Source organism: Malus sylvestris, chromosome 17, assembly GCF_916048215.2.
Source record: "Malus sylvestris chromosome 17, drMalSylv7.2, whole genome shotgun sequence".
NCBI lineage: Eukaryota > Viridiplantae > Streptophyta > Magnoliopsida > Rosales > Rosaceae > Malus > Malus sylvestris.
The window spans coordinates 770,046-786,989 of NC_062276.1; the positions used below are offsets into that span (position 1 = coordinate 770,046).

The window sequence follows — 16,944 nt, forward strand, 5'->3', positions numbered from 1 at the left end:
TAATTGATCAGAAAATTACATTTAATGTGGAATGATATTTTAAAAGTGTTAATAAGCGTTCACATTTCCGGTGCCAAAGCATTTATTTAGTTTCGATAAAGCTACTTGCAGCGCGCCATACATCCGGATCATTCTCTCCTCCATCACTGACATAAATGATTGCAAAATCTTTACAGACATGATACAATTCTCATGCGTTCGCTTTAATCCCATTAAATAAATAAATAAATAAAAAATAAAAAAAAACACAAAAGTAGTTGCCTCCCTCCACCCTCCAAGCTGTTCACTAACAACATCATCATCATCGTCGTCGTCATTATCATCATCATCATCATCATCATCATCATCATCATAGTCATTATCGTCATCATTATCATCAGCATCATCATACAGACATGATACAATTCTCATGCGTTCGCTAAAATCCCATTTAAAAATAAAAAAGCAGTTGCCTCCCTCCACCCTCCAAGCTGTTCACTAACAACATCATCATCATCGTCATTATCATCATCATCATCATCATCATAGTCATTATCATCATCATCATTGTCATCAGCATCATCATCATTGTCATTGTCATCAGCATCATCAGTATCATCATCAGCATCATCATCATCATCACAACCAGGAACCACGGTGCATCAAATAGCTGCTGACATGAGAAATGCACGAATTCTTTGCAAAAGCTCCGCCTTCACGGAATCGGGGACGGAGGCTGCGTATAGCAAATTTAAACAGTGAGATCAACTAATTCGAAGACAAATAAGTGAGTACTAACTGTCAAACGGGCATCAACATCTCGATAACATGAAATTGGATGAAATATGTCAAGGTCAATCGAGATCAAGGTAACTTGAATCTCTTGAATTCTAAGACTACTTTTCTTGATTGTAAATATACGTACGCTCAGTTTCATTTCATTTTTCCGAGTGAATCTCAGTCTCACTTACAGAGGATAAGATTGTGAAGGAATCAATCAAGTTTACTACAGAGGATAAGTGTAGTATTAGTAACACCAAAATAATAAACCTCGCTCGACCTAGAGTGAAGGGGTTTTGATGACCCTAATGATCAGCACCAGAAGAAAACAGCCACACCATGACCGCAAGGGCCAGAAAACCACCTTCCCTGGCTCTGGTAGCTTCCTAAACCACCTATTCTACTTAATACAAGACTATCACTCCGACCCACATGCCCACCCAACTTCATTACATATGCTCAAAGACACCATCATCTAAACAATCCTTAATCCCTCACGGACACCACCAGCACATTTTTACAGAGACGTCCAACTCCTCCCACACCATCCATCATGCTACCCGCTCCCACAAAGACACCATCAACTATTGTACTCTCAATACTACCTTTGCATTACGCACACCAAACACAGAATAAAGGTCGTACCCAGTGCACAAGACTCCCGCTTTACGCAGGGTCTGGGAGAGGTGAATGTCGGCTAGCCTTACCCCCATTTATGGAGAGGCTGCTCCCAAGTCTCGAAAATTGGTAAAATAAGATGTGCAAGTTTTCCACTGACAAACAAGGCCTTTTATACAACATTGAGTGTCTAAAACAATCAAAAGAATATGATGAACGAAAGAAAGAGTTACCTCTGCCCTTTGGGGTGATTACATGTACAAGGTCATCAACTGTAACATTGTTCCTCCCCTTTTTCTTTATAAACGCCCTAACATTAAAAAGATACACATGGGTTAAAAGATGCTTAATTAGCAACCTTGATATGTGAACACTTAGTTGACTGTATGAAAACATTATGTTAAAATACACAGAACGATTTCGCAATAAAGAAACGTAATGGATGATTCAATGTACATGTTATCAAATAGTTCATGACTAAAGCTATCTTAGTCAGCCATTTAGTTCCTACAGTTCCCATACAATCGAGGTTGCTGTAATCCCAAGGACAAGATTCAGCTTACACAACCATCGAGCCCCTAGGACCATGCCGCAACCTCCAAGAGGAAGATGTGGAAATCAGCAAAAACCAGTTGTCTTGTAGAGTAGATACCACCATGACCTCAAATCAATCTTGTCCAAGTGTTGCCTAAATTGATCAACATCGTAACTTGGTTCGTTGAAATTTTAACAACGGTCACACTTTTGAGGCATCACAAATCCAGTGAGGGCGCATTTTAAAAGATTTCCAATCGTCCCACACCTTCAGGTTACTATGACAAAGACGATATATGTTCTAAACTACTCTACTCTGAAGGGAGGGTGAATTGAATTTGAACTTGGGTGCAAGAGGGCGGGAAGACTACCCAGGTCAACTCTCCTAACCCGCATCAACCTCGAAATTACGAATCAAATAATGAAACTTTACTGTTTACTGGCTCCATACAGTGTAACTGATGAATTGATCCCAATAAATACCTGCAAAGAGCTTTCATTTCATCCTTCCATCCACACTCTATCAGCCTTTCCCTCAGAAGCTCCATTAACCTCTCCTTTTCACCGCTCTCAATCAACTGTAAAAACCAGGCAGCAAATTCGAACCAGAAACCAGAAAAATCTAAGTCAGCTCAGTAAAATCAACCCCCAGTTCCCAAATAAAACGGTAACAATAAATTAAATTAAATTAAAATAAAACACTACACCTCGATGCTGATAAGCTCTTGAAGGGTGGGCTCTTTTGCTTGATTTTCTGCAGCATCCGGCGTCGGCGGACGATTCACAGATTTCCACCTTAATTTTCCAACAAAATATGCACAAATACAAATTAAAAATCCATTCTTTTTAACACACACTATGCAAAACACAAATTAAAAAACCCCCACAAGAAATAAATCGTATGAAAACCCCAACTGAGCTTGCTAAAATTTTTCATTCATTAATTTTTTTTCCCATGAATGTAAGGAAAACCCTAGCTGAGGTCAGGGTAGGGGACTGACATGGTTTTGGCAAACGGAGACGGTGAAAATCTCGACCGTCGAACACTCTGTGACTTGAAGGAGGAAAGTAGATTGATCCTACGGTCATACGGGGATGCAGGTTTAATATTGGGCCCTCTCTGATTGACGTTTATTGGGCTAGGCCCAATCATACACATCGCCATGCCTATATTAGTATATTTTAGAGTATTACCACCCAACCAAACATTGGTTAAGTTGAATCTATGTCTGGATATAAAAAAAATTAAAATTAAAAAAAAAAAGGTTGAATCTATGTCTTCTCCGAATCTCTTTGTTTGGTCCTTCCAACATTAGTCATTTTGACGGAATTCTGATTGAATTGACGAAAATGACCCTAACTATACGTTTTGATGAGTTAATGGACCAATGGTCATGAATTTTTAGTTGAGGAACCATTACTCCAATAGGGTTAAAGTTAAGGGATCATTGCTACAATTTTCTCACTCTAAAATGAACCAATTAATATATAAAGGGTGGTTCTACCCACACACATTTTTACCTCTCACAAACCCTTTCAATTTCCAGTCATTGAATTGAATGAATATAAAAAGATCAATGGACAAAAATTAATAAATGCGTGTGGGAGGTAAAAGGGGTATACGAATAACACTACCCCATATAAATTGCCCGACCTATCTTGGACTTTAATGGATAGGGTCTTTAAAAGAAGAACCTATATGATTTGGTACATTGTTATCGTGACTAGGTGTGTTAATAATCTGACTTGTGTGTAATGCAAGTTGCTCTCCTCTAAATAGATGAACATAGACTTAGAGCTCTTCTTGGATGTATCGTGAGGTGTAACCCCTCATCACCATTCCGTTTTGTCTCGTGATGGGAGAGTATATCTTGGTTACACCCCAAATTTTACTCGGTCATAAGACGTAAGCTATACAATGATATAAGTCATCACGTTACAACACGTGATGAAATAAATACTAATAAGGGGATATATTAATAGTTACACTCTAAATTTTGCTCAAAAAACTTATATAAAACATGTTACTATCACATAAAGTCCAAATATAATAACGCATTGTCTTGTGCGTATTTAAACGTAACAATACAATATTGAACCAAAACACTAGAGTCTCGTCAACGCATCTTATATGAGTGGCTCTCCATCTATAGACCAAAGCTCTTAAAAATTCTTGTCAGCTACAAGAAAAACAGGATTTCTATTCCTAATGCATGGAGGATGAAAGCACATTAACACACGTCTTACTGGGGAGAGGCAGGTGTCGTTTTGGTTGCAAGATGCAGCCATGCAGGCATGCAGCTGGTTTCGCTGTACATAAATATATGTGTGTACTTTGTCGACACCGTTAATTACGTGGCTAATCAGATTTTTCAATGCACTAAAACGTGAACACTTTTGGTGATCTGTCCATCCGATGTAATCATAACATATAGAAATTATATTTTGTGCTCCTAACTTCTACACGAGGGGAATGGCTTGCATATGCCTCTTGAAACGCTATTATCGTTTTAAAATGATATTATAATATTATGTGTTTAAATTCTAAATAACATTGTATTATTGATCTAAAACATTTCTTCTCAAGATTCTACTAGGACGGTTGATTCTGTTTGATGTGTCGACGACCAAGATTCGATGTCGTCGAAGCCACTAAAAGGAATAGCGTTGCAGTCACACACTCTAGAGCATTCTTGGACTTTCTGAAATTCTGGTTTAATTTTGAGTTCTGGAGTTCTGGGATAATTTTGTTTGGTTGGTAGGAAAACTTACATGGATTTTGCGTTGCAGTGCGGAGTTCTAGGTTTAATTTTGATGTTAATTTCTTTCATTTCCTTTTTTTTTTGGTTTAATTTTGAGTTCTGGGTTAATTTTGTTAAGGCCTCAACGTCTTTTTCTCAAAGGAATATATAGTGTGTGGTCTTTGTCATCACCGGCATGCTTTGCTCATCTCCATTTTCTAGTGTTTTACGCTGCCCATATACAACATGGCGTTGCATTTCTTTCTTAATTTCCTGTTCTCCTATTAACAAAAAATTGGGTCAATATTTTAGTCTGACACTTAATCTGGCACTGTACCAAACACTTCACTATTTTTATCTTGTTTAGTCTAAGCCAAGCCAGTCCAGCTTAATCCCTAAAGCTAATTCAGTCCGAGATAGTCTAGTGCAACAAACGCACCCTAAAAGACAAAGCAAGGATGCCCATGTACACACAAAGTGCTCAACGAAGTGTTAATTTAAAAAATAGAGAAAAAAAATTACCCGTTACACACTATTTCTGTTTACAAAATCTTTAAATCTTTTATACTAAGACCATCCGAGGTTGAAATCCTGCATCCGCCACTGATTTCAATGATATGGGCTTGATCACTGGTCGGACCGTTCGAGTTGGTCACTCAAAGTTTATAGACCAGGTACAAGAAACTGAAGAAACTAAGTAACTGACTGAATCGGGGTTTACCTCGATCTGGGGATTTCAACGTGTGAAGTAATAAAATGTGTTTAGCAAGCTTTTGATGTTTAGACTTTACGGGGTTTGTGTGAATATCAAAATATTACTTTGACATAACGACATGTAGTTAGCGGCGAAGAGGGACGAAAACAGCGACAGGACAAAGTGTGTGCAGTCAGTGTTAATTATTAAAGATCAAAAGGTGATATCATGAGTTTATTACTAATCCTTTTGATTAATCAATCACTAATCATTCCCCTAGCACTAATCCTAGTACTAATAGTTCCTACTAATCCTTTTGATTAATCAATCACTAATCATTCCCCTAGCACTAATCCTAGTACTAATAGTTCCTGTTTCCATCAAACCATCAATTCCAAATTTCCATCAGCTTCACTTTCAGTTGTCAAGCCTGTCCTCTTCCCTCACATCAGCATTCTGCTTTTGGTCGTTTACTTTCCTCTATGGCACCGGGGTCTGTCTACCGTGTTAATTAACGGAGCAAATTTCTCTCATCGGTTCTCTTTTATTTGAAAGGTCATGATTAAGACATCTCAACATTTTGTGTTGTCTTTGTTTTTTTTTTTTGTTTTTTTTAAAGAGAAATAAAATGAGGAAGTTGAGGGAGGATGGGAGGGAGGAAAAAGAGTCATACTTCATTAGAGCAACTCCACCCTTTAAAAAATGCGCTTGCATTCAATCCACTCAGTGAACAGTGATAAACTTTAATAAACAGTAATAAGTCAAATGCATCTCCACCCTTAAAAAATACGCTGGCACAAACGATCTCCACCCCTACAAAATATGCTGGCACTTAGCCCATTTAAAAAATATATTTTTTAATAATAAATTAAAAAATAGTTTTAATTTCTTATAGAATTTTTAATCAATTTCGTCACGCTACGTGTCATTATCCGAACATACTATTTTGTGAATAGATTTCCGCTAAGATTTTCAACCAATCCTAACGCATCTCGTGTCACTATCTTATTTGATGTGTTTAAATAAAGTTCCAAAAATAAATTTGAAATTACATAAAGTTTTAAAAATAAATAAGAAATTACACAAAGTACTAAACCATAAATAAGAAATTACATCTATTAATAAAAATAAATAATAAATTACATAAAGTACAAAAAATAAAGACGAAATTACATAAAGTACTAAAAATAAATACGAAATTATACAAAATCTGTGGAGCTAGGATATGTGGTGCTAGGATTTTCGTTGCTAGGATCTGTGTAGGTAGAACCCCCTCAACTTGTTTCCGCATCTCTTGCACACCTCCTTAGCACGACGTCTCTTTTTTCCGAAATCCAAAAATATTTTGAATTTGGAGACAATCCTACTAGAGGCTTGTTCATAGTGTCATGATCTGCTTGAGCCATCATTTCTTCTCTAAGCATCTCATTTTCTCGATTAAGTGCTTCTCTAATCATCTCGTTCTCTCGATTAACTATTTCTCTTTGTCTCTCAGACGTCGTATTACGTCTCTCAGTAGCTGCTAATATTGTTGCCATAACAACAGCTTTTTCCTCATTTATAGCCGCTTCCTGCGCCATGTTCAGTTCACCTTGGTGAGCAAGTTCGTCCATATATTTAGTGTAGTCATTTTTGGAAGAACTACATTTTTTCTTTGATGCCTTTTTACCTTGAGGCCTGAGGGACTGACGAGTCGGTTAGGTCTCCAGCACTTCTTTAGGCGTCCCTTCCATCTCTTCAAATGTGTCGTCTTCTTATTCGGCCATGTTTGCCTCTGGCGAACTGTGTAAACCCATGTCGTGCATGACAACTTCTGGACCGGTTGCCACAATTTTGTATCTGGGGCAATTTTTGACAATTTGCCAACATTCTCATCTGCTGAATGATTTGTTATGGTTATTTGCATTGTAGAATGCTTGTGCTTGTAGTGTCTATAAATGTGGGATAAGACAGTATTATAAAATGCGGGTGTAACACAAATAAATAAATTAAAATATTGATGTGGGTGGAATGCATATAAATAAATAAAAATATTGTCACTTGATTCGCTAAACTTGTCCCACTACGCAGATTACCAAAAGCATGAGAGATGGTGTTTTTCCAACAAGTAAAGGATGCGTTGAGTTTTTTCCAACGACCTTGAAGACCTTGACTACTTCTGGCGTCTTTTCCATGTACATCGCCAAAAGCTTTCATAATTTTACTCCACATTTCTCGCTTATCCATCTTATTACCCGTAATCGGGTCATAAGTAGTGTGAACCCAACATTCAAACAAAGTAAGACCTTCGATGAGCTTCCACGTAGTCATTTTTTCTCTAAAAAATTATATGAAAGCTTTGGTAGAAATTGTTGAAAATATTGAAATGCGGTGTAAGGTGGAATATGAGGGTTAGGTATTTATAGGGATTTTAAAATAAAATAAAATTTTGTATTTTTAACAATTTTTTTTATCAATTTTAATTTAGGTAATTAATTTGGACTGTTGGATTTAAAAAAGATTCAAATCCAATAGTCTATACCTTGACACGTGGCCAAAAGTCATAATTCTGATCGTTGTGTTTTTTTTTTAATTTTAATTTCTGGCAGAAAAATGTGGACCGTTAATCTCTGGATCGGACAGTCCAGATCAATTTCAAATTCAAATTTTTTTTACCGTTGGAAATCCAACGGTCCAGAAATCTAGCTGTTGGAAATCCAATGGTCGAGGACTGGCCACGTGGCCTCCCATCAGAAAGGTTTAGTGCGCCTACGTAAGCGCGCCCGCCTCAGTTTTGTTGTCGAAGATGCGTGTCCTTCCCATGCGCATGGCGCAAAAAAAATATAAAAGGCTATCTAACGTCATGCTGAAGTCAGATAAGCCATCTCTTCCCTTTGTTGATTTTGGGCCGGCATGTGGCTTGGCTTGGGCTGGGGTGGAGTTGCTCTTAATAACCTGTAAAATTGTAGATGCTCTGAAATGAACCAATTATTATATAAATTGCATGAGCTATATTGGACTTCAATGGATACTGCGACCATGTGTGCTAATAGAACGTGTGTGATGTGAGTTACTCTCTTCTAAATAGATGGACATAGATTTAGAGCTCTTATTAGTGCTAATAAGACGTGTATGATGTGAGTTGCTGAAACACCCCAACCCTTAATTATATGTATAATTTCGTTGTTCCCCAAAATGTTTATGAAATTATCAATTTAGTCCTTATTCCTTTACCCAATTGAGCTACCACGTGGCAGCACCCTATCAATCCTCGTGTTCTTTCTTTGTCTCTTTCCCGTAACCCCCTTCTTTCTTCTCTCCCTTTCTACACTCACTCCTGTCTCTCCCTCCCTCACTCCCCGATCTCTTACCTCTCGACCCACACCACCTTTCCTGACGTCAACGGCGTCCTCATCGTCATCATTTTCATCATCATCCTGCTGTCTCTCTCTCTTATCGCTGCGAGGCACGGAGAAGCCCAGAAAATACTCCGGTAAGTTTCTCACCTTTCCGATGACTAGTAAGCCTCGGTTCCCTTGAGATTCTTTCATCTTTGTCCCTTTTTACCAAATTCTAACCTTGAGTATGTTTTTAGGACGACGAAATCACATTGAGGCACCGTGGGTGTGCTAAACCCAATTTCCGGCGAGCTGTGGGTTACGAGCCCAAGTCCGGCCACCTTCAGTCCTTTCATGGCGAACTAAAGGTATAATTTCACTCATCTCAACTTCCTCTTCATATTGGTAGCTAGATTGAACCCTAAAGGCTACGTTTGCAGTCAGCCGGAGCTGTAGAAGCTCTAACGTTCTTTTCTGTTAGTTCCCGTCGGCGTCAGGCCCTTCAGGCCATCCATGAGCCTTAGCCCTTACTTGGACTGGCCCAGTTCCCTTTTGGTTATTTAGGTCGTGCATGTGCATAGTGAGTGTGTGTGTGTTAAGCCTCTGTGTGTGTGTGTGTGTGGCCGTGCATGTGTGTAGTGAGTATCTGTGTGTTGGGCCCGTGTGTGTGTGTCCGTATGTGGGTGTGTGCGTGTAAGCATGTGCACGTCTGTGTGGTGCGATGCATGTGTGCATGTGTGTTGTGCATGTATATGTGCATGCTGGAGTGTGTTGTAGGTGTTGTGTAGGTTTGGGCTCAAGCCCAAACCACCCTTTTTATTCCTAAACCTATCCAAAACCAAAACCCAATGAGTCCTAACTTTATTTAACCTAAACCTAAACCATAATCTTGATCCAAACCTTCAGCCTAGACTCAGTTGACTCGGTTAACGGTCAACGTTGACTTTTAGGGTTGACTTTTTAGGGTTTCGTCTGGGACCTCTCCTAGGCTAATTTCGACGTCCTAGACCCGTTTTCCTAAATTAAATCGTTTGAGTAGAGTTTGATTAAATGTGCTATTTTTGTGCTTAGGGGCAATTATTGTGACGTTTCTGTTTTCGCTAATAGCACAGTTTTTTGCGGCTAAGTACAGTGAGTTGACCCTTTTTAAAATTTGCATAATTTCATAGTTTAATTGCATAAATGAAATGCATGCCTTACGAGTTATTAACTGATTTTATGTTAAGCAGATTTATGAAATATGTTATTTATCGTCTCGTTTTTTGTGAGAAATTAATTGTTGGCCTATATTGAGCTATATTTTAAAATATCGTATTTTCTATAAAAATCATGAATTGGTAGACGAAATGACGATAGGATGCTAGAACATGTTTTAGAAACCCCTCTTTATAGTATGAAATGGTTATTTATGAGAGGCGTAACTATTTGTGCGTACCTAGTGGACACTATGACGCCTGGGGCGAGGATCTGGTGTTGGCAGTTAGATCGGGAGAAATAATCCCTAGTTACAGGCTGAGGGACACGGAGTGGCATTGGGCCGGGAGTTGGTAATCTCTGGTTACGGTCGCAGAGACCACGGTGCTGGCATAGGGCCGAGAGAGAGAGAGAGAGAGAGAGAGATATATATATATATATTTCAGTGATCTTACTAGAGTACATCACGCGACGAGACGATCTGTGAGACGTTTGATATTTTGTGTTCCACGATATGTCTCTTGAGATATTTTTGGCATGCTAGGATTTTTTTCATTAAACCTATCACTTATTATGCTAGTAGTTTTCTTTATATAAACTGTGGGGGTTAGTATCTTGATAACTGTTTTATTATTATTATATATATGAACTTGATCCACTCACCCTTGTTTTGCACCCCCTTTCAGGATTTAGAATCGAGGTATACGATCCCGACGTCAACGCTTTTGCATTGGCATATTTGAGTCCTCTTGATGTAGGACCCACATTTTTTATTTATTATTTTTTTTAATTTTTAATTTTACATTAATTCTTTTAGAACTCTAGTTAGTTATATGCTCTGAACACGTTCCTAAATTATTAATTTATTGTATTTTAAATTCATAACCCTTATTTACTTCTTATTCTTAGCTTTTGTATCAATTAATGGTTTTCGTCATCCTCGGGTGTCGGCCAGCACGCGTATATCCTGTATTCAGGGAATATCAGGATCAAGGCGTGTCAGTTGCTCTCCTCTAAATATATGGACATAGACTTAGAACTCTTCTTGGATATGATGGATGTTGAGATTCCACCATAAAATCAATTGTCAATATGGGAAATATAATAAGCCCATGCAAGGCTCATTCTCTTATCAATATGAGATTCATTCTCAACATACCAGGGCAGGCGTGTTGAGAATAGGCTAACACGTATTTTTCAAGTCTAAAACGTGGACAACACATCGGAGTAACGTAGAGCACATGTGCCCATTTGACTTCACACGTGAAACAACATGTTTTGATACCATGAAGAAAGTTGAGGTTCCATCATAAAACAATTCGTAATATGGAGAATCCAAACTTACTTAGAAGTTCATGCAAGATCTCTCTTCTTATCAATGTGAGATCATTCAACAGATATAACATGAGATGTACCCCTTCATTAGTATTTCTTTTATTCTGTTTTGTCACATGATGAGAGAGTTGTTGTAAAATCGACGATAGGTGCAGTGGTATAAATGAAACAAAACACAAAATTTACGAGGTTTCTCTACAGTCAGTGTGATTGGAGTACGTCATCGGGGCAGCAGTGGTGCTTTCATTATAATCTGAAATAATAAGAGTACAAAGATAACTCTCTCTATTATCTCCTCTCTTCTTCCTCTCTTTTCTCTCTTCCTCTTCCTTCCTTTCCTTTCTTTCTTTCTTTTCCTTCCTTTCTTTCCCATGAACCTCTCTCTACTTATCTCCTTGTAATGCTCTATTTGTAAAGCAAACATTATGAAAGCAAACAAAAAGTTCACTATTTAACTTGTGAACCTTTACTATATACATGTGGGCAAACATACCTATTGTTTTACAACACTCCCCCTTGAATACCCACATAAGTCTTCAATTAACTTGTTAAAATCTTGATCTGTTTTGGATGCTCCCCTTGATGAGTATCTCCCCCTGATCTTAAAACATTTAGGCTAATCGTTGATCATTCTGCTTCAGTTTCTTAGCAAAAAGAGTTGTCGAAAGAGGTGATTTACTTGTTGTTAACTTTCCACAGGCTTGTTCTTGAACTAAGCTGGAGGGCTTTCTGCTAGACTTGCTTCAAAAGTCTGAATTTACTCCTTTTATCTGGAGCGGAATTTGATTTAAGGGTAGTGGACACTTGATCTTGAATCGGACTTGTGATTTCTTCAAGGACTTTCGAGGCTTGATGTTGAATGAAGTTGTATCGTGAAGAGCTTCACGTGGCAAATGATCTTCGACTTTGTTGGGGATGAATTAGCACATGTTTGTTGCACTTGTCTCCACATGTTTCAATGTATCATTTTCACTTTCCTTACTTGCTCCCTTGCTTAAGTAGTATTTTCCCTGTTTTTCCCCCATGCATGTGTGGCATCTTCTCCTGCAGTATTTGCCCTCTGATGTAGGAGTGGAATGCAACCCTTGCATTTGGATGGTTCATCATTTCTTGGTGACTGGAGACCCAGCTCCAACAGTAGTTGAAGATGACTACTCGAGAGCTAGGTAAGCAATCAGGAAAGGTTTCAGGCAGTCAGTTCCTTATTGGGAGTTTGAGTGGAGGTTCCGACATATTGTTTTCTTTATCCTTGTCTTTGCAGGTAAGAACAAGGATAAAGGAAAGGACATGGAGATTGCATGATATGAGATACTCTTGCTCTCGTCCTTGAAGATATGAGATAATCTTGCTCTGGTGTGACTTATGTGAAAAGGTATTCTCAGAGATGAGGAAGAGTTGGACATTATTGCAGGTCTGCCTTGTTATGGAGAACAGAGGTCGACATATATAGAGATTTCCCAATAGCAAGTGGTGGTGCTGTGCTTTTACTCTTGTCAGCAATTGTGGTGTAAATAGAACAGTAAGATTTACGCATTTTCAACTTTGTCAGAGATCTTTGACAAAGTTGCACGCGATATTCGAAAAAGCTGAGATTGTGTCTGAAAAATGCCAACGAACTTTATTCAGGAAAATCTGGCTTTTGAAATTCGGAGAGCTGTGTCGCTTCGATCTTTGAACAAATGGCTCTGTTGGATCTTCTTTTATAGAAACATCAATTGTGTTCAAGAGTATGCTCAGATAGTTGCTGCTTGAGAAATTTCCCCCTTCTTGCATTTCTGAAATTTTATTTGACCTCATTTTTCCTTCATCATTTTTGAAAATGACTTGCCCATCTAACATTTGCTTAGATTTGAGTCTTAGGAGTGATGCAGACGAGCAGCGTCAGGATAACATATGGCGCTTCTTATCTTCTAATGGTCCTCTTACGGTTTGGGACTCTGTGATGAAAAATAACATAATCGCTATTGTGGTAGCTAGGAATCTTCTCACTCCAAAGGATAATAGAATCCTTTCAAAACGGTCTGACGAGTTGGCCGTTCAAGACTCCTTGGCTCTTAGTATTCAGTGTGCAGGCTTTGTATCCAATATGGGCCAACGCCTACTTGCTCAAACTCGCCAAGTTGAATCATTGATAGCTGAGGTGGCAAGTCTTAAACAAAAGATCAGAGGGCTCAAGCACGAGAATAGAGTGTTGCACGTGCTTGCAAATAATTACTCGACGAGCATGAAAAGAAAGCTTGACCAGCTGCAGGAATCCGAAAGTCAAATTCAAAGTGATCACCAGAGGTTCATTGCTAGATTTCGAAAGCAATTGATGCCTTCCCATTCTAGTGTTTTGCTAAGTACTGGGGTGCCACATGATCAATCTCCAGTGCCTCTCCCTTCTGGGGTACTTCCGAGTACTGAGGTTTCACATGAGCAACCCTTGTAAAGGCTTCATCCTGTTAGTTTGTTTTAACTTATGTGTATGTACATATCTATAATTTCTCGGAGATATTTATAGATAAACTTTATTTCATTCAATGTATTGTGCTAAATATAATAAAGTATATACTTCACTAAGATGTGGTACTTCTGGACCAAATATTAATTTATCTTTACCCTCACGAAGATAAATGATTATTCTTAGTGTCTAAATCATTTGAGTATTCAACTCATAATCTTCAATCCATATGGTTCTTTAACATCATGGATAAGATTCGTGTTGGTAGATTGTTCGATCTGCAGCTCGAGACAATATTTCGCTCAACACTTTATAATTTTTCTTGACTCTTCAGGAGTCTCAATTTAATATCATCAACTCTTCAGGAGTTCTAACTCATTGACTTTTGCAAGAGATTTTAGTATGTTGCAACAATATCATAATGATAGTACTCACTAAGGCAATTTATACCATCCATTGGTATTGAGTACATAATTTATGCTTTACCCTTTGGGGGCTTACTTCAAGGATCCTCCAGGGATTTTCTACACTTCATGACACATTTTCCTTTGGAATTTATACAGAGCAATTTGCTCCCATGTATACTTAAGGGATTTACTTATGGAGATATGATGTGGGCGACTCATAACCCTTTATATATAATTCTCCATTCATATGAACTCGTTTACAAGAGTATAATTAGTAACCTTGTGTCATATCATGTAAGTGTATTTCATTGTATTACAAATGCCTATATGTAACCTCATTGGTTCAACATCTTTTGACTATTTGTATTATATTCAAGTATATAGGCCCATTTTTCCACTTTCTTACAAAATTGTAATGGAATTGCCTTTCTCCATTTTGGCCAATAAATTTTGGTGACGACAAAGAACGGGACTCAATATCAACACAGCTAATTGATGAATTTAGTAGCTACTTATAAAAACCAAAATTATCATTGGTTATCATCAATCTGTGATCCCATATTCTCATGTGCATGCGCATGCATAAAAACTTTTCATTTCTTTTGGATATCCATTGCCTGTTCAAGAGCATTATACTATCTCTTCCAGGATAATTATAATTTAAAGAATGCGGATCATAACCTCTTCTTGAGCGTTATAGAGCTTGGATTTTAATCTCCACTTTGAGTCATTTAGAACCTATACGTCAATCATGCTTCATGCATGAGACATCAATATTCCCATGTCTGCGGATTGTCCTTTCTGTGACGTGTATCCATGTGGTGACTGTCATGCTTCTGGCATGCAATAGTTATGCTTCGGGAATGCAATAGTTCAGTAGTGCCATATTCTTCTTCTTTCAAATAACTAAACCTTTTGAGTCTAAAAGTCTACCACGCTTCAGGCGTGCAACAGATAAATCATTTATTGTCCCATTATTTTGTCCAACAAGGACATCAATTCTTGTAGGCACATTTGCAGCAAGTATATATAATTTCATCACTTTCGTTGCATCATTCAATTATTCATATTTCATTTTCTCATTGTTTGCTTCGTGAATCAAAATAAGACAAATTCTCTTCGTTCTTCTGGAACAGTATTTTCTTATCATTCTTCTGGAATGATATTTTCTCATCGTTCTTCTAGAATGATGTTATTTTCTCCCTCTAATGGCAGAAAATTTGTCAGATCAAAATGATAGTCTGCAAACCACGCGGTAAACATATCCCCAGTCAAGGATTTCAAATATTGAATGATAGATGGTGTTCAACATCAATGTCTAATCCGTGATGATGCCTCATTTCAGTACGTTATGGCAGTCTTACAAGCACATAGACAACACAACCAAAAACTCGTAAAAGTATAATGCTTGGCTGGTTCCCAAACACGAGTTGTACTGAGAAGTGTTGATGGTTGGTAACATGTCTCAACCGAATTAATAATGCATCATGTAAAATCTACATGTCCCCATGTAGAAAACTGGCAATTTCGTTTTCATGAGCAGAGCGTTGGTAATCAATTTCACCCACTTAATGAATGCTTCTGCTAAACCATTTTGAGTATGGACATGAGAAACTTCTGGTCCTTATTTAATAGTCTGTGAACTGAGACTCTTATGTCCTTTATTACAATTAAGTTGAGGCACTGCGGCACTTCAAACTTACGGTACTCATCTAGGAACTTCATGTCCTGATCTTCAGGATCAAGGGACATCATACCTGATCCTTTTGCGTGATGAAACTTCAGGTCTAATCATTTTTATATGATGAAGATCAAGAAACTGTAGGTTCTGATCTGATTAAGAAAGTTCAGGTTCTGTATAGATTCGTCGTAACAAAAGATAAGTACAATAAATAAATTAAAGCAATAGGCGGTAATTCCAGTCATAATGAATAAATTGTATTTAAGTAAATAAAGCTTGTGACAAGGGCTTTAATTCAGCACCATCAAAACTTAAAGCAATAGGCGGTAAAACCGTCCATGGTAAATAAATTGTTTTAAAGTAAATAAAGCTTGTGACAAGGGCTTTGATTCAACACCATTCACATAAATATCAAAGCTTTAAAGCAAAAGGTAATAATTCTACCCACTGTAAATAAATTGCTTTAAATAAATAGAACTTGTGACATGGGATTTAAACAAACACCATGCACATAAATATCAAAACTTTGAAGCAAAGGGTAATAATTCTACCCACTGTAAATAAATTGCTTTAAATAAATATAATTTGTGACATGGAATTTAAACAAACACCATGCACATAAATATCAAAACTTTGAAGCAAAGGGTAATAATTCTACCCACTATAAATAAATTGCTTTAAATAAATAGAACTTGTGACATGAGATTTAAACCAACACCATGCACACAAATATCAAAGCTTTGAAGCAAAGGGTAATAATTCTACCCACTGTAAATAAATTGCTTTAAATAAATAGAACTTGTGACATAGGTTTCAAACCAATACCAAGCACATAAATATGCCAAAACAGAAAATGCAATGATTAAGTCATCATCTTTTGCTTTTTCTTTTTCTTGGTCTGCCACTTCTTTTGTTTGATTCCTTTTATTTTTATTTTTATTTCACAGTTCTGAAGTCATTTTGGTTACTCAGGAAATAATAGTAACAATAGGTTTCAATTGGTGTTCCTCCTCCGGTGAGTTTTGAAAAAGTCAAAACGGTTCCCATAAGTTTTGGAGTCAAGAGTGTCTGCAACTTATGAGACGATCAAACCGTTAGATTTAGGTCAAATTTTATTATGATAAGGATAAGAGGATACTGAACAACTTTCGTGAAGAAACAATTTCGATCTGATCTACCAAAATGGAGTTTTTGTACTCATAAGGTGGCTGTCTAGTTTTA

The 16,944-nt window shown here is 37.5% G+C and overlaps 1 protein-coding gene across 1 annotated transcript; it reads right to left on the bottom strand.

Annotated features, from left to right (window-relative positions):
• Nucleotides 1-64: 64 nt before the first annotated feature.
• LOC126611267 (transcription and mRNA export factor ENY2-like) lies at nt 65-3,076 on the bottom strand. The gene is made up of 5 exons (XM_050279478.1): nt 2,913-3,076; nt 2,619-2,706; nt 2,395-2,489; nt 1,611-1,687; nt 65-715 (listed from the first exon to the last, which is right to left on the bottom strand). The coding sequence occupies exons 1-5, from the start codon at nt 3,074-3,076 to the stop codon at nt 642-644; spliced, it is 498 nt and encodes a 165-aa protein (XP_050135435.1). The 3' UTR covers nt 65-641.
• Between the last annotated feature and the right edge of the window lie 13,868 nt (nt 3,077-16,944).